The sequence below is a fragment of the Oncorhynchus kisutch genome, linkage group LG29 (genome assembly GCF_002021735.2).
Source record: "Oncorhynchus kisutch isolate 150728-3 linkage group LG29, Okis_V2, whole genome shotgun sequence".
Classification (NCBI taxonomy): Eukaryota; Metazoa; Chordata; class Actinopteri; order Salmoniformes; family Salmonidae; genus Oncorhynchus; species Oncorhynchus kisutch.
Window position 1 is genome coordinate 37,155,846 of NC_034202.2, and position 24,386 is coordinate 37,180,231.

A 24,386-nucleotide genomic window follows, 5' to 3' on the forward strand; every position below is an offset into this window, starting at 1 on the left:
GTGCCCTTTGATCTTTTCCTCTTTTAGAGGTCTCTGTGGTTGGGTGAGTTTATCCACCGGCATTTCTGTGCTTGTGTTATCCTCCTCCGTTACAGGGGTGCTGATGCTCTGAGAACTCAGCGTCCCGTCGCTGTGTTTCATTCGACTGATTTGACTGGCTGCTTCGTAAGAAGTACTGGTCAACGCGAGGTCCCTGTCTCTGCTCTCCTAACCACCTTTTCCACCCTTGATGGATCCTTAACCCCCTTGCCGATGTTACTCTCTCCCAACCACAGCTGCACACCTGAAGTGTGTGTCCTGCTGCTGTTATGTTTGTCTCATGTGCTGTGTTCCTACTCATAGTCGTTTCCGTTCCTGGGTCCGTAGCTCTCGCAGGCTCTAGGGGTATGTTCCTTTGTTGACTTTCAGTAGCACTTAGCGGGTGTCTCCAACATACTGAAGCAGTGTCGGAGACTGCCAACATGGGTAGCTAGCCCAGGACAGCCCCAGTGGGGTCTATTCCCTCCGGTCAGCTGTCTCTCCAAGCTGTCACACAGACTTTCCTATGTTGTCAGCTGTCCTTTCACAGCAGTCACTGGACTGGTCCAGATGATCAGAATCATAAAACACGGGACGAGATGTTAAAAACTGTCCATTGTGCCAATAGATGGTATGCACACACATGTGATTTGCCGTGAATTTGACAGAGTGGCATGGGAGGTTTATTTCTTAGACTGGGTTAAGATGTCAATTTTGGGACACATCCCAAAAATGACACAGCCCAAAAAGGACACATGATGGAGGTGCTCTTCACCAGGGAGGAGATGGCGGTGTCCTCCGTGTCGGGCAGGAAATCAAAACATTGTTCAAGATTCTGTGGCAAAGCCAGCTTTGTCAAGCAACAAAGTGCTCGCTCTTTTTGATATGATTATAATTATCTATGTCTTAAAATCAATACATCATTTTTTATTCCAGTTTTGATGTAGACCTTTCTAATAACATTTCTTTCATAGATTATGAATTTAAGAGTGTGAATGTAAATCATTCAAATAAAATGTCATTATTAATGTTTGTTTTATTTTACTTTCAGCTAATGTTCAGAGATGTTTTGAGGGGGTGGACAAGGCCTCATTAAGGGCTACCATGGCCTACAAGCTAAAGGACGTCGTCACCCAAATGAAGCCAAAAGCAGAATAAAATTAAAAATAAGTCATTTTTATGCTAGATTATCTTTTCTAATCTAATGTCAATGTTAAATAAATAACATGAAATACCCACAGAAATTAAATGAATAACCAATTAACATCCAATGGGAATATGGGATAATCCTATGAAGGGCTTTCTTGTTAACAGTTTAACAGTTTAACAGTTGACACTATGCATAGGGGAAGGTAGCGTTCTTCTGGCATCCGCCAAACCCAGATTCGTCCGTCAGACTGCCAGTTGGTGAAGGATGGTTCATAACTCCAGAAAACGTGTTTCCACTGCTCCAATCGTCCAATCGCTGTGAGCTTTACACCATTCAAGCTGTTGATGCTCCTATATGTTTCCACTTCTCAATAACAGCACTTACAGTTCACCAGGGCAGCTCGAGGAGTGCATAAAGTTGACAAACTGACTTGTTGGAAAGGTAGCATCCTATGACGGTGCCATGTTGAAAGTCACTGAGCTCTTCAGTAAGGCCATTCTACTAACAATGTTTGTCTGTGGAGATTGCATGGCTGTGCTCGATTTTATACTTCTGTCAGCAACGGTGTGGCTGAAATTGCCCAATTCACTAACTTGAAGGGGTGTGCACTTACATTTCGACAAAAAAAGATAGAGAGAACTTGAGAGATGGCCAGGGATGAAAACTTTCTGTGATCGACATCATGAGTGAGGTGAGAATGATGACATCACCAGGGTGGAGATCTCTGATTGGCTGTTGGCTGTCTTGTCAGAGGGCATGTTGCGTATAAAGTTGGGAGGTACAGAACGGCTAACGCCACACACCTCTGGGGCCACTGGTTGGAAAGGAGGTAAGGATGGAGAGAGGGAGAGAGCGAGAGGGAAAGAGAGAGAGAGAGAAAGAGAGAGAGAGAGAGGAGTCAAGGATGGAGAGAGAGAGTTCATCCAGGGTCTTCAACATCTCTATGCATAAGGATTTGCTGGGAATATAACTAAACATAGACATAGAATGAATAGATTATATGTCCATGGAATTAAACATGGCTTGTTCGTCTTGTCTGTCTCTGTTCTCTTTTATGTAACTCTCTCACTATCTCTCTATTACTCTCTCCATCTTAGGAGTCAAGGAAGGAGAGAGAGACTTCATCCAGGGTCTTCAACATCTCTCTCTTTTATGTAACTCTCTCACTATCTCTCTATTACTCTCTCCATCTTAGGAGTCAAGGAAGGAGAGAGAGACTTCATCCAGGGTCTTCAACATCTCTCTCTTTTATGTAACTCTCTCACTATCTCTCTATTACTCTCTCCATCTTAGGAGTCAAGGAAGGAGAGAGAGACTTCATCCAGGGTCTTCAACATCTCTCTCTTTTATGTAACTCTCTCACTATCTCTCTATTACTCTCTCCATCTTAGGAGTCAAGGAAGGAGAGAGAGACTTCATCCAGGGTCTTCAACATCTCTCTCTTTTATGTAACTCTCTCACTATCTCTCTATTACTCTCTCCATCTTAGGAGTCAAGGAAGGAGAGAGAGACTTCATCCAGGGTCTTCAACATCTCTCTCTTTTATGTAACTCTCTCACTATCTCTCTATTACTCTCTCCATCTTAGGAGTCAAGGAAGGAGAGAGAGACTTCATCCAGGGTCTTCAACATCTCTCTCTTTTATGTAACTCTCTCACTATCTCTCTATTACTCTCTCCATCTTAGGAGTCAAGGAAGGAGAGAGAGACTTCATCCAAGGTCTTCAACATCTCTCTCTTTTATGTAACTCTCTCACTATCTCTCTATTACTCTCTCCATCTTAGGAGTCAAGGAAGGAGAGAGAGACTTCATCCAGGGTCTTCAACATCTCTCTCTTTTATGTAACTCTCTCACTATCTCTCTATTACTCTCTCCATCTTAGGAGTCAAGGAAGGAGAGAGAGACTTCATCCAGGGTCTTCAACATCTCTCTCTTTTATGTAACTCTCTCACTATCTCTCTATTACTCTCTCCATCTTAGGAGTCAAGGAAGGAGAGAGAGACTTCATCCAGGGTCTTCAACATCTCTCTCTTTTATGTAACTCTCTCACTATCTCTCTATTACTCTCTCCATCTTAGGAGTCAAGGAAGGAGAGAGAGACTTCATCCAGGGTCTTCAACATCTCTCTCTTTTATGTAACTCTCTCACTATCTCTCTATTACTCTCTCCATCTTAGGAGTCAAGGAAGGAGAGAGAGACTTCATCCAGGGTCTTCAACATCTCTCTCTTTTATGTAACTCTCTCTCTCTCACTATCTCTATATTACTCCCTGGAGGTAAGGATGGAGGTTGTAGGGTCTTCAGGATCTCTCTTTTAAGTAAATGTTCCTCTCTCTCTCTCTCTCTCTCATTATCTCTCTCTCTCTCACTCATTATCTCTCTCTCTAACTTGGGAGGTATTGATTGTAATATCCCCATCCCATCCCATCCCCCCCACCTTCCCCAGTACAGTATGTTTGAGGTGAATGAGAACTACACGCGTGTGTCAGAGTTTGTGATCGTGGGCTTCCCGGGGCTCCATCCATCCTTCTACCAGCTGGTGGCCTGGTTCTTCTTCTTCGTCTATGTGATCACGGTGGTGGGGAACCTTCTTCTGGTTGTGCTGTTTGCCCTGGAGCACAGCCTGCAGAAACCCATGTACATCATCATGCTCAGCCTGGCTCTGTCAGATATAGGTAAGATACTCAGCCTGGTTCTGTCAGATATAGGTAAGATACTGAGCCTGGTTCTGTCAGATATAGGTAAGATACTCAGCCTGGTTCTGTCAGATATAGGTAAGATACTCAGCCTGGTTCTGTCAGATATAGGTAAGATGCTCAGCCTGGTTCTGTCAGATATAGGTAAGATACTCAGCCTGGCTCTGTCAGATATAGGTAAGATACTCAGCCTGGTTCTGTCAGATATAGGTAAGATACTCAGCCTGGTTCTGTCAGATATAGGTAAGATACTCAGCCTGGTTCTGTCAGATATAGGTAAGATACTGAGCCTGGTTCTGTCAGATATAGGTAAGATACTCAGCCTGGTTCTGTCAGATATAGGTAAGATACTCAGCCTGGTTCTGTCAGATATAGGTAAGATACTGAGCCTGGTTCTGTCAGATATAGGTAAGATACTCAGCCTGGTTCTGTCAGATATAGGTAAGATACTCAGCCTGGTTCTGTCAGATATAGGTAAGATACTCAGCCTGGTTCTGTCAGATATAGGTAAGATACTCAGCCTGGTTCTGTCAGATATAGGTAAGATACTCAGCCTGGTTCTGTCAGATATAGGTAAGATACTCAGCCTGGTTCTGTCAGATATAGGTAAGATACTCAGCCTGGTTCTGTCAGATACAGGTAAGGGGTCGTGGTAGAATATTCAAATGTGTACACTATCTCTTTCTTTCTCTCCTTCCCCAATGTGACTGCCAATGGAGTTTAAATGTGTCTTGCTGGTGCTCAGGCATTAATGAGAGAGGAGAGGTCATGAGAGAAAGTGTGTCCTGTTAAAATGTGTCTCATATGTGTCCTTCCTTCTTTAATCATGTGGAGAGTCCCTCTATGACATCAGACAGTCATGTACAGATCTGTAATCAATCAGTGATTACTTACAAAAAAGGATGAGCATTTAAACAGAGCCGCTGTGTTCCGTTTCCCTCTCAGAGACAGAGGCTAGAACAAGGGGCCCAGAATGTTTCCACAGTGGCCCTGCCCTAGGTGATAGCCTGGTGCTGGTGGGACAACAGGATGATTTCATTCCATGCCTGTCTGTCTCAATAGTCTAACATGGTCTCCACTCACATCTTCCTCTCTCATCCCCTCTCTCCTCTCCTCTCCTCTCCTCTCCTCTCTATGCTCTTTCTCTGCTCTGCTCTCCTCTCCTCTCCTCTCCTCTCCTCTCCTCTCCTCTCCTCTCCTCTCCTCTCCTCTCCTCTCCTCTCCTCTCCTCTCCTCTCCTCTCCTCTCCTCTCCTCTCCTCTCCTCTCCTCTCCTCTCCTCTCCTCTCCTCTCCTCTCCTCTCCTCTCCCTTCCCTTCCCTTCCCTTCCCTTCCCTTCCCTTCCCTTCCCTTCCCTCATCCCCTCTCTCCTCCTCTCTCAACTCTTCTTCTCTCTCTGCTGCTCTTTTCTCTGCTCTCCTCTGTCCTCTCTTCCTCCTCTCTTCAACCCTCTCCTCTCTCTCCTCTCTTCTCCTCTCTCCTCTCTCTGCTCCTCTTTTCTCCGCACTCCTCTTGTCTCCGTTCCCTTCCCCTCCCTTCCAGGTTTTGCCACAGTGGCCCTTCCCAAAGTGATTGCTCGGTGGTGGTGGGACGACGGGAGGATCTCCTTCCATACGTGTCTGTTCCAGGAACAAATGATCCACTACTTTGGAACACTCAACTCTCTCATCATGTTGACTATGGCTATGGACCGATACCTGGCTATCTGTCACCCTCTCAGGTAACAACGACAACAGCACATATTATGCATTATGATTTTATTGATGCAAAATAAATGAAGTGTGTTTGGGGGGAAAGTGTTTCATAATTTTTTGGGGTCCTCTCCCACTCTTCCTCCACCCCCTCTCCCTCTGTCTCCCTCCCTCCCTCCATCACCCTCTCTAGATACCCTATGTTGATGACCAACCAGATAATGAGTGGTCTAACAGTCTTCTCCTGGATGTCAGCCACAGTCTCACCTGCCATCGGCACCATAGACTTCACTAGGGTACTGTATTGATAAAATAATGTATAATGATAGTAGTGTTACTACAGCCATTAGAGGGCCTAACAGCCCGAGAATGTTTGCTGCAAAGAGTTCACATCACAAAACACAAAACAATATTCCAGGGCACTATGTTATATTTTTAAAAAGTCTAGGCAAATCAAATTGGCATATCTTTATCACAATTGGTCCAGCATCGTCCGGGTTTGGCCGGGGTAGGCCGTCATGGGGAGTCCCATTGGCCCAGCATCGTCCGGGTTTGGCCGGGGTAGGCCGTCATGGGGAGTCCCATTGGCCCAGCATCGTCCGGGTTTGGCCGGGGTAGGCCGTCATTGGAAATAAAAATGTGTTCTTAACTGGCTTGCTTAGTTAAATAAAGGTTAAATATACATGTTTTTTAAGTACCCCCTCCACCAAAAAAATACATTATAATAATAATAAATAAACAAACGAACGTAGGCATTTTTTTGCCGAAGTACAAACCTTGGTATTTTATTATTTTCTCTATAGCCAATCACAGGAGTACACACTCACACACACTCCAACAGACACATAATATGCACACATACATAGTACACACACACGTCAAATCAAATACACTGCTGCTACTATGTTTATCATATATCCTGATGCCACCTTACCTCTATACATATCTAACCCCAGGATCCCTGCACATTGGAAATATGGTATGGAAGGGATATGTAGTTTATTATATTATTGTCTTCATATTTCTTGTGCTTATATCTCCTGTGTTTTTGTTCTACCTTGTTATTTTTAGTGTTACATTGATATTGATGACTGCATTGTTGGGTTTGTGCTGTAGCTTGCAAGAAAGGCATTTCACTGTACTTGTGCACGTGACATTTAAACTTGACATTTGTACAATAAAACCTATGCTGCAGCCAGAAGAGAATGGGCCTATGGTCCTTTGACCATTGTCCTCCTTTGAGGGAGTTTTCCCCTTTTCCCTTGCCATTCGGATTCAGTTTTCTCTTTGTCGTCTAGGTTACTGTTTAAAGGACATTGCTGAAGTAAAAAAGGACCCTTTATAAATAAATGATATTGATTGAGAATTACACAGCATCTACTCTAAACGTATCCTTGCTTCACCTCCCAGAATGTAGCTTTTGGTGTGGCCAACCTGCTCCTTCACATGAACTGTGACGCTCTTTGGGGTCTAGGCCGGGGTTACGTACTGCTAATGTAAAAAGGGCTTTCTGAATACATTTGACAAATTGACAATTACTTTTTGTGTGTGTGTGTGTGTGTGTGTTTTATCTCCCAGAAAGTAGCATTCTGTGGTCCCAACCGAATTCTCCATGCCTACTGTGACGCTCTTTGGGGTCTAGGCCGGGGTTACGTACTGCTAATGTAAAAAGGGCTTTCTGAATACATTTGACAAATTGACAATTACTTTTTTTTGTGTGTGTGTGTGTTTTATCTCCCAGAAAGTAGCATTCTGTGGTCCCAACCGAATTCTCCATGCCTACTGTGACGCTCTGTCCCTGACTAAACTTTCCTGCTCCGACACGGCGGCGATCCAGGGCAGCTCCATTGGCCTGGCCTATTTTGTGCTCCTCGTCCCCTTCTCCTTCATCGTCTTCTCCTATATCAACATCATCGTCACCGTGATGCGCATGGCTAACGTACAGGTCAGAATTCAGGGGGTGGGGGTGCAGGGGGGCTGGGTGGGAGGAGGGGTTGCGAGTGCAGGGGGTCTGGGTGGATGGGGGATGCAGGGGGTCTGGGTGGGAGGAGTGGCGGGGTATGTGTGTTTCCTGTCCTGTCCGTGTCGCTAATTTTATTAACTACTCTCTACTAACCCTAACCCACTGAGAACATTTCTCCATCTCTCCCCTCTCTAACCCAGGGCAGGCTGAAGACCTTCTCTACCTGTGCTACTCAGGGCTGTATCATCCTTATTTACTACATCCCCCGCTTCATAGTGTATGCTACACCCTACATCCCCAACCTGATCATGACCCCTGACCTCCGCATCGGCCTCACCATTTTCTACAGGTAGGTAAACCACAGGTTAGAGAGGTGGACCAGGATCCCAAAGGTTACTAGTCAAGTCCCGGGCCGGCGATGAAAAAGTGTGGAATGAACCACTACTTGTTGTGCCCTTAAGGATTGGACCCCTTTTTTTAAATGTCTTGCCTAAAATGACATCCAAATCTAACTGCCTGTAGCTCAGGACCTGAAGCATGGATATGCATATTCTTGATACCATTTGAAAGGAAACACTGAAGTTTGTGGAAATGTGAAATTAATGTAGGAGAATATAACACTTTAGATCTGGTAAAATATGTTTGGTTTTTGTTCCATTGTCTTTGAAATGCAAGAGAAAGGCCATAATGTACTATTCCTGTTTAGGCGAAATTTAGATTTTGGTCGCTAGATAGCAGCAGTGTATGTGAAAAGTTTTAGACTGATTCAATGAACCACTGCATTTCTGTTCAAAATGTTGTATCATGACTGCCCAAATGTGCCTAATAGGTTTATTAATAACTTTTCAAGTTCATAACTGTGCACTCTCCTCAAACAATAGCATGGTATTATTTTCGTTGTAATAGCTACTGCAAATTGGACATTGCCGTTAGATAAACAAGAATTTAAGCCTTCTGCCCATATCAGATATGTCTATGTCCTGGGAAATGTTCTTGTTACTTACAACCTCATGCTAATCACATTAGCTTATGTTAGCTCAACCATCCCGCAGTGGGGGACACCGATCCTGTAGAGATTTTAAAGGGAAAATATTTCTGTGTTTCTGTGACAACCGACAAAGTAAAGTAATCTTCTTCTAAAGTACCTATTCTATTCTACAGCCTGTTCCCCCCGGTGGCCAACCCGTTCATCTATAGCTTCAGGACCAAGGAGATCAGAGCCGTCCTGGGGCGCTGGAGACAGGGCTGGAGGAACAGCCAGACAGAACCGAGTATACCCAAAACTGTGGCAGTTATCACTAAATGAAGGGTTAGGTTATAACATGTTAATTCCGGGTTATAACATGTTAATTCGGGTTATAACATGTTAATTCAGGGCTATAACAGTTTAATTCAGGGCTATAACATGTTAATTCGGGGCTATAACATGTTAATTCAGGGCTATAACATGTTAATTCAGGGCTATAACATGTTAATTCAGGGCTATAACATGTTAATTCAGGGCTATAACATAACACACTAAACCCAACACTGTCTGTTATCACTCGATGACAATCGCACACAATTGGACCTGTAACAGTGTAAAATATATGTTTCCACTTACAAATAGGCTACAGAGTCGTCTAATCGCTCTGGCTTTGTTAGATACTACTATTCTCCAAGAATATGATGGAGATGAGACTAGACATTCAAATAGCATCTTTATAAATCTCATTCTCAAAAAGCTCTCTGCTTGTGTTGTCTGTCTCAACCAGTATTGATGTATTTATTTTTTAACATTGATCATGTCCAATGAACAGGGGAGGCTACCCTGTACCTTTATGTTGACTATCAACCAGTATTGATAATGTCTAATGAACAGGGGAGGCTACCTCTATAAAACTCATTACAAAAAGCGCTCTGCTGGTCTTTTACTTAATTCTCAACCAGAGTCATACTATGTTCTAGCCAGAAGATGGCGCCGGATACTAATGCATGCATTACCTGCCAGTATGAATCCTGTGATCACTGCTGATGAAGACAGAGCATATTAGCTTGAGTTTGGTGATACCATCTACCAACAACATTATAGTGTGTGTAGGCTTAAAGTACGTCTGGAATTCAGCCGGATGCCCGATCTAAAAAGTCATATCAGACAGATGCAGTGTTTATTGTGAATGTGGCCCACGCTATAACTCGGGAACGTTGCTTTTAAAAGCTGCGCTGAGCTGAGGTTGAATCCTGGCCTGAGTATAAACCACTGGAACATGAAAGTGGTCCAGATGGCCTCATAGAGTCAATTCAAGTCAAATGGATGAATCCCTTCTGGGACAATCAGGAAGAGTATGTCAGGTTACAAATACCAGTCAATAGCCCTATGTGTTCACTGCTTTGGATATAAACACCTACACAATGATTACATTATTATCAGCAGCACAATGGAGGTTTGTTCACAGGAGGGGGTGTCACTAGCTGACCTTAAAAAACACTATGGTGTTTCAGCACCGCCATAAATAAACACAATGTGATAATAACATCAGGGACCACACACCCAGTCCCAGTCATCCAATGCCAGCTTCTCCACACGATTAGTGACGCTTAAATGAAATCACAGCGGCATAGTGAAACAACTGGTTACAAAACGACAAGACCGGGTACATTATGACAGGGAGGCCAGCATACTAACAGTGTGAGGTACGTTACGACAGGAAGGCCAGCATACTAACAGTGTGAGGTACGTTACGATAGGAAGGCCAGCATACTAACAGTGTGAGGTACGTTACGACAGGAAGGACAACAGACTAGTGTGAGGTACGTTATAACAACGAGGACAACAGACTACTGACAGTGTGAGGTACGTTATGACAACGAGGACAACAGACTACTGACAGTGTGACGTACGTTATGACAGGAAGGACAACAGACTACTAACAGTGTGAGGTACGTTATAACAACGAGGACAACAGACTACTAACAGTGTGAGGTGCATTATAACAACGAGGACAACAGACTACTGACACCTTTATTTAACCAGGTAGGCTAGTTGAGAACAAGTTCTCATTTATAACTGCGACCTGGCCAATATAAAGCAAAGCAGTGTGAACAGACAACACAGAGTTACACATGGAATAAACAATAAACAAGCTATAACGTTATAACAACGAGGACAACAGACTACTAACAGTGTGAGGTACGCTATGACAGGGAGGACAACAGACTACTAACAGTGTGAGGTATGCTATGACAGGGAGGACAACAGACTACTAACAGTGTGAGGTATGCTATGACAGGGAGGACAACAGACTACTAACAGTGTGAGGTATGCTATGACAACGAGGACAACAGACTACTGACAGTGTGAGGTACGTTATGACAGGGAGGACAACAGACTACTAACAGTGTGAGGTATGCTATGACAGGGAGGACAACAGACTACTAACAGTGTGAGGTATGCTATGACAGGGAGGACAACAGACTACTAACAGTGTGAGGTACGCTATGACAACGAGGACAACAGACTACTGACAGTGTGAGGTACGTTATGACAGGGAGGACAACAGACTACTAACAGTGTGAGGTATGCTATGACAGGGAGGACAACAGACTACTAACAGTGTGAGGTATGCTATGACAGGGAGGACAATAGACTACTAACAGTGTGAGGTATGCTATGACAGGGAGGACAATAGACTACTAACAGTGTGAGGTATGCTATGACAGGGAGGACAACAGACTACTAAGTGTGAGGTATGCTATGACAGGGAGGACAACAGACTACTAACAGTGTGAGGTATGCTATGACAGGGAGGACAATAGACTATTGCAGACTCTCTCCAAAATATATGTGCCCCAAATGCCACCCACTTCCCTATCTAGTGCACTACTTTTGACCAGGTCCACAGGGGTATTTCGATGACGATGCACTTGGCGACATCACGCCTTTGATTTAATCTGCTTGGTTTGGCCCTCTGTGGATAACGTGAGCCACCCCTGGTGTAGGGACAACTACTATTCAAAGATAAACATTGAGCTAATAGAGTAGGCCTGGAGAGAGTTTTCAGTGTCCCCGTGTTGAGGGTCAGCATGGCAGATGTGTTGTTACCTACCCTTACCACCTTGGGGTAGTCCGTCAGGAAGTCCAGGATCCAGTTGCAGAGGGAGGTGTTAAGTCCCAGGATCCTTCGCTTAGTGACGAGCTTTGAGGGCACTATGGTGTTGAATGCTGAGGTGTAGTCAATGAATAACATTCTCACATAGGTGTTCCTTTTGTCCAGGTGGGAAAGGGCAGTGTAGAGTGCAATATAGATTGAATCATCTGTGGATCTGTTTAAAGCGGTATGCAAATTGGTGTGGGTCTAGAGTTTCTGGGATAATGGTGTTAATGTGAGCCATTACCAGCCTTTCAAAGCACTTCATGGCTACGGACGTGAGTGCTACGGGTCTGTAGCCATTTAGGCAGGTTGCCTTAGTGCTCTTGCGCACAGGGAATATGGTGATCTGCTTGAAGCATGTAGATATTACAGACTCAATCAGGGACATGTTGAAAATGTCAGTGATGACACCTGCCAGTTGATCAGCACATGCCCGGAGCACACGTCCTGGTAATCCGTCTGGCCCTACGGCCTTGTGAATGTTGACCTGTTTAAAGGTCTTACTCACATTGGCTACGGAGCGTGTGATCACACAGTCGTCCGGAACAGCTGATGCTCTCATGCATGCCTCAGTGTTGCTTGCCTCGAAGCGAGCATAGAAGTTATTAAGCTCATCTGGTAGACTCGTGTCACTGAGCAGCTCACGGCTGTGCTTCCCTTTGTAGTCTGTAATAGTTTGCAGGCCCTGCCACATCTGACGAGCGTCGGAGCCGTTGTAGTACGATTCAATCTTAGTCCTGTGTTGGTGGTTCATCGGAGGGCATAGCAGAATTTCTTATTAGCTTCCGGGTTAGAGTCCCACACCTTGAAAGATGCCCTTTTAGCTCAGTGCGAATGTTGCCTGTAATCCATGGTTTCTGGTTGGGGTATGTACAGTGGCTTGTGAAAGTATTCACCCCCCTTGGCATTTTTCCTATTTTGTTGCCTTGCAACCTGGAATTAAAATAGTTTTTTTTGGGGGGGGGGGGGGGGGTTGTATATCATTTGATTTACACACAATATTTTTTATTGTGAAACAAACAAGAAAACTTGAGCGTGCATAACTATTCTCACCCCCCCCCCCCCCCCAAAAGTCAATATTTTGTAGAGCCACCTTTTGAAGCAATTACACCTGCAAGTCTCTTGGGCTATGTCTCTATAAGCTTGGCACATCTAATCACTGGGGTTTTTGCCCATTCTTCAAGGCAAAACTGCTCCAGCTCCTTCAAGTTGGATGGGTTCTGCTGGTGTACAGTAATCTTTAAGTCATACCACAGATTCTCAATTTGATTGAAGTCTGGGCTTTGACTAGGCCATTCCAAGACATTTAAATGTTCCCCTTAAACCACTCTAATGTTGCTTTAGCAGTATGCTTAGGGTCATTGTCCTGCTGGAAGGTGAACCTCCTTCCCAGTCTCAAATCTCTGGAAGACAAACATGTTTCCCTCAAGAATTTCCATGGATTTAGCACCATCCATCATTACTTCAATTCTGACCAGTTCCCCAGTCCCTGCCGATGAAAAACATCCCCACAGCATGATGCTGCCACCACAATGCTTCACTGTGGGGATAGAATCTCAGTGTGATGAGAGGTGTTGGGTTTGCGCCAGATATAGCGCTTTCCTTGAAGCTCAATTTTAGTCTCATCAAACCAGAGTACCTTCTTCCATATGTTTGGGGAGTCTCCCACATGCCTTTTGGCAAACACCAAATGTGATTGCTTATTTTTTTATTTAAGCAATGGATTTTTCTGGCCACTCTTCTGTAAAGCCCTAGCTCTGTGGAGTATACGGCTTAAAGTGGTCCTATGGACAGATACTCCAATCTTCGCTGCTGAGCTTTGCAGCTCCTTCAGGGTTATCTTTGGTCTATGTTTCCTCTCTGATTAATGCCCTCCTTGCCTGGTCTGTGAGTTTTGGTGGACTGCCCTCTATTGGCAGGTTTGTTGTGGTGCCACATTCTTCCATTTTTTCTCCGTGGGTTGTTCAAAGTTCCAAATATTTTTTTAGAACCAAACCCTGATCTGTACTTCATGACTTTGTCCCTGAACTGTTTCGAGAGCTCCTTGGTCTTCATGGTGCCCCTTGCTTAGTGATGTTGCAGACTCTGGGGCCTTTCAGAACAGGTGTATATATACTGACATCATGTGACAGGTCATGTGACACTTAAATAAAGTCCACCTGTGTGCAATTTAACTAATTATGTGACTTCTCAAGGTAATTGGTTGCACCAGATCTTTTTAGGGGCTTCATAGCAAAGGGAGTGAATACAAATGCAAGCACCAGTTCTCCGTTTTTTATTTTGTATAATTGTAAGTTGTTTTTTTTTTCATTTCACTTCACCAATTTGGACTATTTGGTGTATGTCCATTATATGAAATCCAAGTAAAAATCCATTTAAATTACACGTTGTAATGCAAAAAAATATGAAAAATGACAAGAGGGTGAATACTTTTGCAAGGCACTGTACGTACAGTCACTGTTGGGACGACGTCCTCGGTGCACTTATTGATAAACAGACTACAGACTAACAGACTACAGCAGGCCAGTATTTGGGTTCTATAACAGACTACAGCAGGCCAGTATTTGGGTTCTATAACAGACTACAGCAGGCCAGTATTTGGGTTCTATAACAGACTACAGCAGGCCAGTATTTGGGTTCTCTAACAGACTACAGCAGGCCAGTATTTGGGTTCTATAACAGACTACAGCAGGCCAGTATTTGGGTTCTATAACAGACTACAGCAGGCCAGTATTTGGGTTCTCTAACAGACTACAGCAGGCCAGTATTTGGGTTCTCTAACAGACTACAGTAGGCCAGTATTTGGGTTCTACAACAGACTACAGTAGGCCAGTATTTGGGTTCTACAACAGGCCAGTATTTGGGCTGAGTGAGTCAGTGAGTGGTGTAATATCACTAACAGTCCTGTGTTGTGCTTGGTGTAATGAAACACACTGGTGTGTTGAGTGGAGGTCCTGTTACTGTAAGAGATTACACCTTTGTCTGTCTGTCTGTTTGCCCCCCGAGTGGCACTACAGAGGACAAAGGGCAGTCTGTGTGTGTGTGTGTGTGTGTGTGTGTGTGTGTGTGTGTGTGTGTGTGTGTGTGTGTGTGTAATGGCTCCTACAAGAAGACAGGGACAAGTAATAATGATTGTTTAATGAGAGTAATGATCACATAAGTCAATGGCTGCATTTCAATAATCTATATTTAGTTAATAGATGGATCAAGTCATAAATCAATGGCAGCACTTCAATAATCTTTATTTAGTTGACAGATGGATTTATTCCATTTGAAGTTTGGAAGAGGGGTATAGGGGATAAGCATTAGATTAGTGCTATTTACAATCATTTAGAAAATGCTTTTCAATATTATCACTGTACAGCCTGAAACCCTGATCACTGAGCAATATAAACTATAATATTTGGCTACATCCCAAATAGCCTCCTATTTCCTTTCGTAGTGAACTACCTCTTGGCCCAGAGCCTTATTTATGGGCCCTGGTCAAAAGAAGTACAACATATAGGGAATAAGGTGCCATTTGGGACAGAACCTTTAAGACCTAGTGCTGTTACAAAGCAAAATAAAACACACAGAGAGAGAAAGAAAAAAAGGATTATATTAAACTATGAACAGTTGAAATAGAAATACAGAAAATAAAAGTACATTTAAAAAAACTGTTTCAAATAGTTCTGTTGTGCTGCTTAAAGGACAACAAGTTGACTATGCCCTAAATGGCACACTATATAGTGCACTACTTTGGACCAGGGCCCTATTCCCTATATAGTGCACTACTTTGGACCAGGGCCCTATTCCCTATATAGTGCACTACTTTGGACCAGGGCCCTATTCCCTATATAGTGCACTACTTTGGACCAGGGCCCTATTCCCTATATAGTGCACTACTTTGGACCAGGGCCCTATTCCCTATATAGTGCACTACTTTGGACCAGGGCCCTATTCCTTATATAGTGCACTACTTTGGACCAGGGCCCTATTCCTTATATAGTGCACTACTTTGGACCAGGGCCCTATTCCCTATATAGTGCACTACTTTGGACCAGGACCCTGCATAAGTAAGTAGCCTTGTCTGAGCAGGAGCCCATCTCCTGTTTCTTTAGCTGAAGGCAGCTTGATGTACAAGTACACCTCCCGCGCTAGTCTTTCGCAGGTCCTATTGGCCTTGGTCAAAAGTATCACACTAGATCTGAAATAGGGTGTCCTTTGGGACGTACTGTAGCGTCATCAGCAAGGTGACAGTTTGAACTTCTGTCTAGGAAGCTAGCTAGTTAATGATGGTGCACACAGAGACACTAAAAACATCAATATACTGGCATCAACAGGATCTAGAGGCATCATCATGTTCTAGAGAATATTTATATTCAATATATTCTACACATATGTTACCTTAGTTTATTTTTTTAAAATATTATTCCCATTGGAAAAATACTAAGTAAAATAAGAAACTCTTTTTACAGGTCGTTCGGTGGTGGTGGGGGCTGGGGGGGGGCACATGCGTTCATTGTTGTGCAAAAAATCCAAGCCTTTATCTTTCTTTAAGTGAAGAAGAAAGAGATTTGAAAGAAAATAACACTTAATTCCAGATTGGTTCTTCCCCTTGGCTTGGATTGGCAAGCAGACCCGACCCATCACAACACTATTCAACAGATCTGTCTGTCTTTCTGGTGAGGAGGAACGGGGAATAAGGGAAATTTGTCTGTCTTTCTGGTGGGGAGGGAGTTCTGTCTGTCTTTCTGGTGAGGAGGAACGGGGAAGAAGGGAGATCTGTCTGTCTTTCTGGTGAGGAGGAACGGGGAAGAAGGGAGATCTGTCTGTCTTTCTGGTGAGGAGGAACGGGGAAGAAGGGAGATCTGTCTGTCTTTCTGGTGAGGAGGAACGGGGAAGAAGGGAGATCTGTCTGTCTTTCTTCCCCTTGTTCAGTTTCTTTCTCCTCGTTCAGGTGAAAAGGGGGGGATGAGGGTTCTGACAGAGGAATGATCTAAAACACTGACTGGTCAGAAAGGAGGAGAGGACCGACTGTCAAAACACAGTCAACAACATGATATTACGGTCAAATAACACAGTTTGTTTGTGTGTTTGTTAGTAATTGGCTAGAACCATCATGAGTGAATAAAAGACTGTATTGGTCTGTCAATGCACTAGTGTAAGATTTAAGGGCATATACACAAGTGATAGAGGGGGAGGTAAAATGGACACAGGCGTGTGTGTGTGTGTTCTGATCAGGCACGTCAATGCTTTGCTGCACTATGGGAGACAGACAGCACATCTAGATAAGTGGGTGGTCAACGGGGGTGTGTGTGTTGGGGGGGGGCAGATGGGAGCGTGGGTTTATTTAGTGGTTAAGTCTGAGTGAGAGAGACCGGCCCACACACACAGTTTATGAGCAAGTGCACTGTATTGCTATGAGGAACACAATGTTTTGTGTGTGTGTGTGTGTGTGTGTGTGTGTGTGTGTGTGTGTGTGTGTGTGTGTGTGTGTGTGTGTGTGTGTGTGTGTGTGTGCAGCAGCAGAATTCTAGAGAGACTGCAGGACAGGACAGTGTGTTGGTTGGATCCAAGATAGGGGCGATGGAGAGAGGGATGAAGGTGGGTGTGTGAGGGAGGGAGGGATGAAGGTGGGTGGGTGAGGGAGGGGGGTGTGGGAGGGAGGGAGGGGGGTGTGGGAGGGAGGGATGGAGGTGGGTGGGTGGGTGAGGGAGGGATGGAGGTGGGTGGGTGGGTGTGGGATGGATGGAGGTGGGTGGGTGTGGGATGGATGGAGGTGGGTGGGTGTGGGATGGACGGAGGTGGGTGGGTGAGGGAGGGATGGAGGTGGGTGGGTGGGTGTGGGATGGATGGAGGTGGGTGGGTGGGTGAGGGAGGGATGGCGGTGGGTGTGGGAGGGAGGGATGGATGTGGGTATTTACAGGATGACACAGCAGTTACTCTCTCCAGTTTTCTCTCTGTTCCTCTGACCTGAGAAGGAACACAACACACAGTCAAACACAGTAGGAATGTGGTCAGCACCCTGTCAAACACAGTCAGGATGCGGTCAGAAAATGGTCAGAAAGTCACATGGTCACGATGCGGTCAGGACGCGGTCAGGACACTGTCAGGAGGCGGTCAGGACACTATCAGGACACGGTCAGGAGGCGGTCAGGACACTGTCAGGAGGCGGTCAGGACACTGTCAGGAGGCGGTCAGGACACTGTCAGGAGGCGGTCAGGACACTGTCAGGACACGGTAAGGAGGCGGTCAGGACACTGTCAGGACACTGTCAGGAGGCGGTCAGGACACTTTCAGGAGGCGTTCAGGACACTGTCAGGAGGCGGTCAGGACACTGTCAGGAGGCGGTCAGGACACTGTCAGGAGGCGGTCAAGGACACTGTCAGGAGGCGGTCAAGGACACTGTCAGGAGGCGGTCAGGACACTTTCAGGAGGCGGTCAGGACACTATCAGGACACGGTCAGGAGGCGGTAAGGAGGCGGTCAGGAGGCGGTCAGGACACTGTCAGAACACTGTCAGGAGGCGGTCAGGACACTGTTAGGAGGCGGTCAGGAGGCGGTCAGGACACTGTCAGGAGGCGGTCAGGACACTGTCAGGAGGCGGTCAGGACACTGTCAGGACACGGTCAGGAGGCGGTAAGGAGGCGGTCAGGACACTGTCAGGACACTGTCAGGAGGCGGTCAGGACACTGTTAGGAGGCGGTCAGGAGGCGTTCAGGACACTGTCAGGAGGCGGTCAGGACACTGTCAGGAGGCGGTCAAGGACACTGTCAGGAGGTGGTCAGGACACTTTCAGGAGGCGGTCAGGACACTATCAGGACACGGTCAGGAGGCGGTAAGGAGGCGGTCAGGAGGCGGTCAGGACACTGTCAGAACACTGTCAGGAGGCGGTCAGGACACTGTTAGGAGGCGGTCAGGAGGCGGTCAGGACACTGTCAGGAGGCGGTCAGGACACTGTCAGGAGGCGGTCAGGACACTGTCAGGAGGCGGTCAGGACACTGTCAGGACACGGTCAGGAGGCGGTAAGGAGGCGGTCAGGACACTGTCAGGACACTGTCAGGAGGCGGTCAGGACACTGTTAGGAGGCGGTCAGGAGGCGTTCAGAACACTGTCAGGAGGCGGTCAGGACACTGTCAGGAGGCGGTCAAGGACACTGTCAGGAGGTGGTCAGGACACTTTCAGGAGGCGGTCAGGACACTATCAGGACACGGTCAGGAGGCGGTAAGGAGGCGGTCAGGAGGCGGTCAGGACACTGTCAGAACACTGTCAGGAGGCGGTCAGGACACTGTTAGGAGGCGGTCAGGACACTGTCAGGAGGCGGTCAGGACGCAGTCAGGACGCAGTCAGGACACTGTCAGGATACTGTCAGGATACTGTCAGGATACTGTCAGGATACTGTCAGGATACTGTCAGGACACTGTCAGGACACTGTTTAGTAGCAAAGTTGTTGAGAAATCTACCTTTTTTCAAAAAAAGAGTTATCATTGAAACAAAAACAACCATCTGTCATTATTTAAATAGTGTTGCATACGCTTACTGAAACACACATCTTATTACACTGTATAGGACTGGGATAAGGTTAGAAATACTCATCATGGATCATTAGCTGTTCCTAAACAAACAGAAATAACTACTACCATCATCTACAGTAAAGGCATCATCTATTATTGTGTTTTAGTGTGAGGGGGAGGAACAAGGGATAAGCGGGTTACCTTGGGAGTTTGGCTCAGGCAACGTCTCTCTGGCAACTAAATGCATCACTGTGGTTTTCCCCAGAGGCAGTTTGAGAGCTGAGAGAAGGGGAGGAGGAGGGGAGGGAGGAGGAGGAGGAGGAGGAGAGGAGGAGGGTGCGAGTGAAAGAGTAGAACAGCGTTAACAGACAAAGACTTGTTACAAAGACAATATATCATCATAACTATCATCATTTAACTGATCTAACATAGAATACACAACCAAGAGAGAGGAGAGACAGGAGCCAGACAGAGAAACAGAGACGGAGCTGTACTGAACAAAAAATATAAACGCAACATGTAAAGTGTTGGTCCCATTTTTTATGAGCTGAAATAAAGATCCCAGAAATTTTCCATAAGCACAAAAAGATTCTCTCTCTCAAATTCTGTGCACACATTTGTTTACATCCCAGTTAGTGAGCATTTCTCCTTTGCCAAAATAATCCATCCACCTGACAGGTGTAGCATATCAAGAAGCTGATTAAAACAGAGTGATCATTACATAGGTGCACCTTGTGCTGTGGACAATAAAAGGCCACTCTAAAAATGTGCAATTTTGTCACACAACACAATACTACAGATGTCTCAAGTTTTGAGGGAGCGTGCAATTGGCATGCTGACTGCAGGAATGTCCACCAGAGCTGTTGCCAGAGAATTTAATGTTAATAGCTCTACCATAAGCTGCCTCCAATGTCGTTTAGAGAATTTGGCAGTACGTCCAACCGGCCTCACAACCGCAGACCACGTGTAAGGACCTCCACATCTGGCTTCTTCACCGAGCAGCTGATGAAACCTGTGGGTGTCATGCTACTCATCTGGCTTCTTCACCGAGCAGCTGATGAAACCTGTGGGTGTCATGCTACTCATCTGGCTTCTTCACCGAGCAGCTGATGAAACCTATGGGTGTCATGCTACTCATCTGGCTTCTTCACCGAGCAGCTGATGAAACCTGTGGGTGTCATGCTACTCATCTGGCTTCTTCACCGAGCAGCTGATGAAACCTGTGGGTGTCATGCTACTCATCTGCCACCATCACCTCATGTTTCAGCATGATAATGCATGGATCCATGTCACAAGGATCTGTACGCCAATATCCAGCAACTTCTCACAAGAGGAGAGGAGTGGAACAACATTCCACAGGCCACAATCAACAGCCTGTGTCGTGAGCCAAATGGTGGTCACACCAGATATGGGACTGGTTTCTGATCCAGAAAAGGTATCTGTGACCAACATATACAAATCTGTATTCCCAGTCATGTGAAATCCATTGATTAGGGCCTAATGAATTGATTTCAATTGACTGATTTTGACTGTGTGTGTGTGTGTGTGTTTCCGGTGTGTGTGTGTTTCCGGTGTGTGTGTGTGTGTGTTTCCGGTGTGTGTGTGTTTCCGGGTGCGTGTGTGTGTTTCCGGGTGCGTGTGTGTGTTTCCGGGTGCGTGTGTGTGTTTCCGGGTGCGTGTGTGTGTGTGTGTTTCCGGTGTGTGTGTGTGTGTGTGTGTGTTTCCGGTGTGTGTGTTTCCGGTGTGTGTGTGTGTGTTTCCGGGTGTGTGTGTGTGTTTCCGGTGTGTGTGTGTGTGTTTCCGGTGTGTGTGTTTGTGTTTCCGGTGTGTGTGTGTGTGTGTGTTTCCGGTGTGTGTGTGTGTTTCTCCGGTGTGTGTGTGTGTTTCCGGTGTGTTCTCACCTCCTAGCGTGACGTTTCCATGTAGAAAGCGACCCTGGTAGATGAGCCTCAGGATGTTAGGACTGCTGACCTGTTCCTCCTCCCAGTCTGAAGAGAGATGAAGATCACCATCACCACCATCATCAACAACATTATCATCGCCATCAACAGAAGAAGAGACAGATAGAAAGAAGGAAGACAGAGAAAGGACACTTCTCATACTGCATGAAGTATCATACAGTGCATTCAGACCCTTGGAGTTTTTCAACATTTTGTCACGTTACAGCCTTATTCAAATCAAATCAAATTGTATTTGTCACATACACATGGTTAGCAGATGTTAATGCGAGTGTAGCGAAATGCTTGTGCTTCTAGTTCCGACAATGCAGTAATAACCAACGAGTAATCTAACCTAACAATTCCACAACTACTTACTACCTTATACACACAAGTGTAAAGGGATAAAGAATATGTACATAAAGATATATGAATGAGTGATGGTACAGAACGGCATAGGCAAGATGCAGTAGATGGTATCGAGTACAGTATTTACATATGAGATGAGTAACGTAGGGTATGTAAACAAAGTGGCATAGTTTAAAGTGGCTAGTGATACATGTATTAGATAAAGATGGCAAGATGCAGTAGATGATATAGAGTACAGTATTTACAAATGAGATGAGTAACGTAGGGTATGTCAACATTATATTAAGTGGCATTGTTTAAAGTGGCTAGTGATATATGTATTAGATAAAGATGGCAAGATGCAGTAGATGGTATAGAGTACAGTATTTACAAATGAGATGAGTAACGTAGGGTATGTCAACATTATATTAAGTGGCATTGTTTAAAGTGGCTAGTGATACATTTTTTACATACATTTTTCATTATTAAAGTGGCTAGAGATTTGAGTCAGCATGTTGGCTCAATGTTAGTGGTGGCTGTTTAAAGGTCTGATGGCCTCGAGATAGAAGCTGTTTTCCAGTCTCTCGGTCCCAGCTTTGATGCACTTGTACTGACCTCGCCTTCTGGATGATAGCGGGGTGAACAGGCAGTGGCTCAGGTGGATGTTGTCCTTGATGATCTTTATGGCCTTCCTGTGACATCGGGTGGTGTAGGTGTCCTGGAGGGCAGGTAGTTTGCCCCCGGTGACGCGTTGTGCAGACCTCACGACCCTCTGGAGAGCCTTACGGTTGTGGGCGGAGCAGTTGCCGTACCAGGCGGTGACACAGCCCAACAGGATGCTCTCGATTGTGCATCTGTAAAAGTTTGTGAGTGCTTCTGGTGAGAAGCCAAATTTCTTCAGCCTCCTGAGGTTGAAGAGGCGCTGCTGCACCTTCTTCACCACGCTGTCTGTGTGGGTGGACCATTTCAGTTTGTCCGTGATGTGTACGCAGAGGAACTTAAAACTTACTACCCTCTCCACTACTGTCCTGTTGATGTGGATAGGGGGGTGCTCCCTCTGCTGTTTCCTGAAGTCCACGATCATCTCCTTTGTTTTGTTGACGTTGAGTGTGAGGTTATTTTACTGACACCACACTCCGAGGGCCCTCACCTCCTCCCTGTAGGCCGTCTCGTCGTTGTTGATAATCAAGCATACCACTGTAGTGTCGTCTGCAAACTTGATGATTGAGTTGGAGGCGTGCATGGCCACACAGTCATGGGTGAACAGGGAGTACAGGAGAGGGTTGAGAACGCACCCTTGTGTGGCCCCAGTGTTGAGGATCAGCGGGGTGGTTGTTTCCTACCCTCACCACCTGGGGGCGGCCCATCAGAATGTCCAGGACCCAGTTGCACAGGGTGGGGTCGAGACCCAGGATCTCAAGCTTAATGACGAGTTTGGAGGGTACTATGGTGTTAAATGCTGAGCTGTAGTCGATGAACAGCATTCTTACATAGGTATTCCTCTTGTCCAGATGGGTTAGGGCAGTGTGATTGCGATTGCGTCGTCTGTGGACCTATTGGGGCGGCCATTGCAGTGGGTCTAGGGTGTCAGGTAAGGTGGAGGTGAAATGATCCTTGACTAGTCTCTCAAAGCACTTCATGATGACGGAAGTGAGTGCTACGGGGCGATAGCCGTTAAGTTACCTTAGCTTTCTTGGGACAGGAACAATGGTGGTCCTCTTGAAGCATGTGGGAACAGCAGACTGGGATAAGGATTGATTGAATATGTCCGTAAACACACCAGCCAGCTGGTCTGCGCATGCTCTGAGGACGCGGCTAGGGATGCCGTCTGGGCCGGCAGCCTTTCGAGGGTTAACACTTTAAATGTTTTACTCACATTGGCTGCGGTGAAGGAGAGTTTGCAGGTTTTGGTAGCGGGCCGTGTCGGTGGCACTGTATTGTCCTCAAAGCGAGCAAAGAAGCTGTTTAGTTTGTCTGGGAGCAAGACATCAGGGTCCACGACGGGGCTGGTTTTCTTTTTGTAATCCGTGATTGACTGTAGACCCTGCCACATACCTCTCATGTCTGAGCTATTGAATTGCGACTCTACTTTGTCTCTATACTGACGCTTAGCTTGTTTGATTGCCTTGCGGAGGGAATAGCTACACTGTTTATATTCGGTCATGTTTCCGGTCAACTTGCCCTGGTTAAAAGCAGAGGTTTGTGCTTTCAGTTTTGCGCAAATGCTGCCATCAATCCACGGTTTCTGTTTTGGGAATGTTTTAATAGTTGCTGTGGGTACGACATTGCCGATGCACTTGCTAATAAACTCGCTCACCGAATCAGCGTATTCGTCAATGTTGTTGTTTGACGCAATGCAGAACGTATCCCAGTCCACGTGATCGTAGCAATCTTGAAGCGTGGAATCAGATTGGTCGGACCAGCGTTGAACAGACCTGAGTGCGGGAGCTTCCTGTTTTAGTGTCTGTCTATAGGCTGGAAGCAACAAAATGGAGTCGTGGTCAGTTTTTCCAAAAGGAGGGCGGGGGAGGGCCTTATATGCGTCGCGGAAGTTAGAATAACAATGATCCAGGGTTTTACCAGCCCTGGTAGCACAATCGATATGCTGATAGAATTTAGGGAGCCTTGTTTTCAGATTAGCCTTGTTAAAATCCCCAGCTACAATGAATGCAGCCTCAGGATATGTGGTTTCCAGTTTACATAGAGTCAAATAAAAAGTTAGTTCAGGGCCATCGATGTGTCTGCTTGGGGGGAATATACAGTGCCTTGCGAAAGTAATTTTGCACGCCCAATTTTTCAGTTTTTGATTTGTTAAAAATGTTTGAAATATCCAATAAATGTCGTTCCACTTCATGATTGTGTCCCACTTGTTGTTGATTCTTCACAAAAAAATACAGTTTTATATCTTTATGTTTGAAGCCTGAAATGTGTCAAAAGGTCGCAAAGTTCAAGGGGGCCGAA

The 24,386-nt window shown here is 45.7% G+C and overlaps 2 protein-coding genes across 2 annotated transcripts in view; one reads left to right on the forward strand and one right to left on the reverse strand.

Annotated features, from left to right (window-relative positions):
* The first annotated feature begins 3,616 nt into the window (after positions 1-3,616).
* LOC109873897 (olfactory receptor 10A4-like) lies at positions 3,617-9,405 on the forward strand. Its single transcript, XM_031809431.1, has 6 exons — positions 3,617-3,841; positions 5,404-5,581; positions 5,746-5,848; positions 7,294-7,497; positions 7,716-7,864; positions 8,677-9,405. The coding sequence occupies exons 1-6, from the start codon at positions 3,619-3,621 to the stop codon at positions 8,819-8,821; spliced, it is 1,002 nt and encodes a 333-aa protein (XP_031665291.1). The 5' UTR covers positions 3,617-3,618; the 3' UTR covers positions 8,822-9,405.
* Positions 9,406-14,768: 5,363 nt separating this feature from the next.
* Positions 14,769-24,386, reverse strand: part of ubl3a (ubiquitin-like 3a) — a 47,596-nt gene continuing 37,978 nt past the window's right edge. The window contains exons 3-5 of the mRNA XM_031808952.1: positions 21,042-21,128; positions 19,342-19,419; positions 14,769-17,600 (exon numbers count right to left, since the gene is read on the reverse strand). Coding sequence (XP_031664812.1) covers positions 17,548-17,600; positions 19,342-19,419; positions 21,042-21,128 — 218 coding nt within the window. The 3' untranslated portion in view covers positions 14,769-17,547. The remainder of the gene's footprint in view (positions 17,601-19,341; positions 19,420-21,041; positions 21,129-24,386) is intronic.

What these genes read in the sequence shown, in the direction of transcription:
- LOC109873897 (XM_031809431.1), top strand. Translation starts at nt 3,619, where the DNA reads ATGTTTGAGGTGAATGAGAACTACACGCGTGTGTCAGAGTTTGTGATC. An exon ending in GCACCATAGACTTCACTAGG is followed by an intron (nt 5,849 to 7,293) that starts GTACTGTATTGA and finishes TTTATCTCCCAG; the next exon opens with AAAGTAGCATTCTGTGGTCC. An exon ending in TGCGCATGGCTAACGTACAG is followed by an intron (nt 7,498 to 7,715) that starts GTCAGAATTCAG and finishes TCTCTAACCCAG; the next exon opens with GGCAGGCTGAAGACCTTCTC.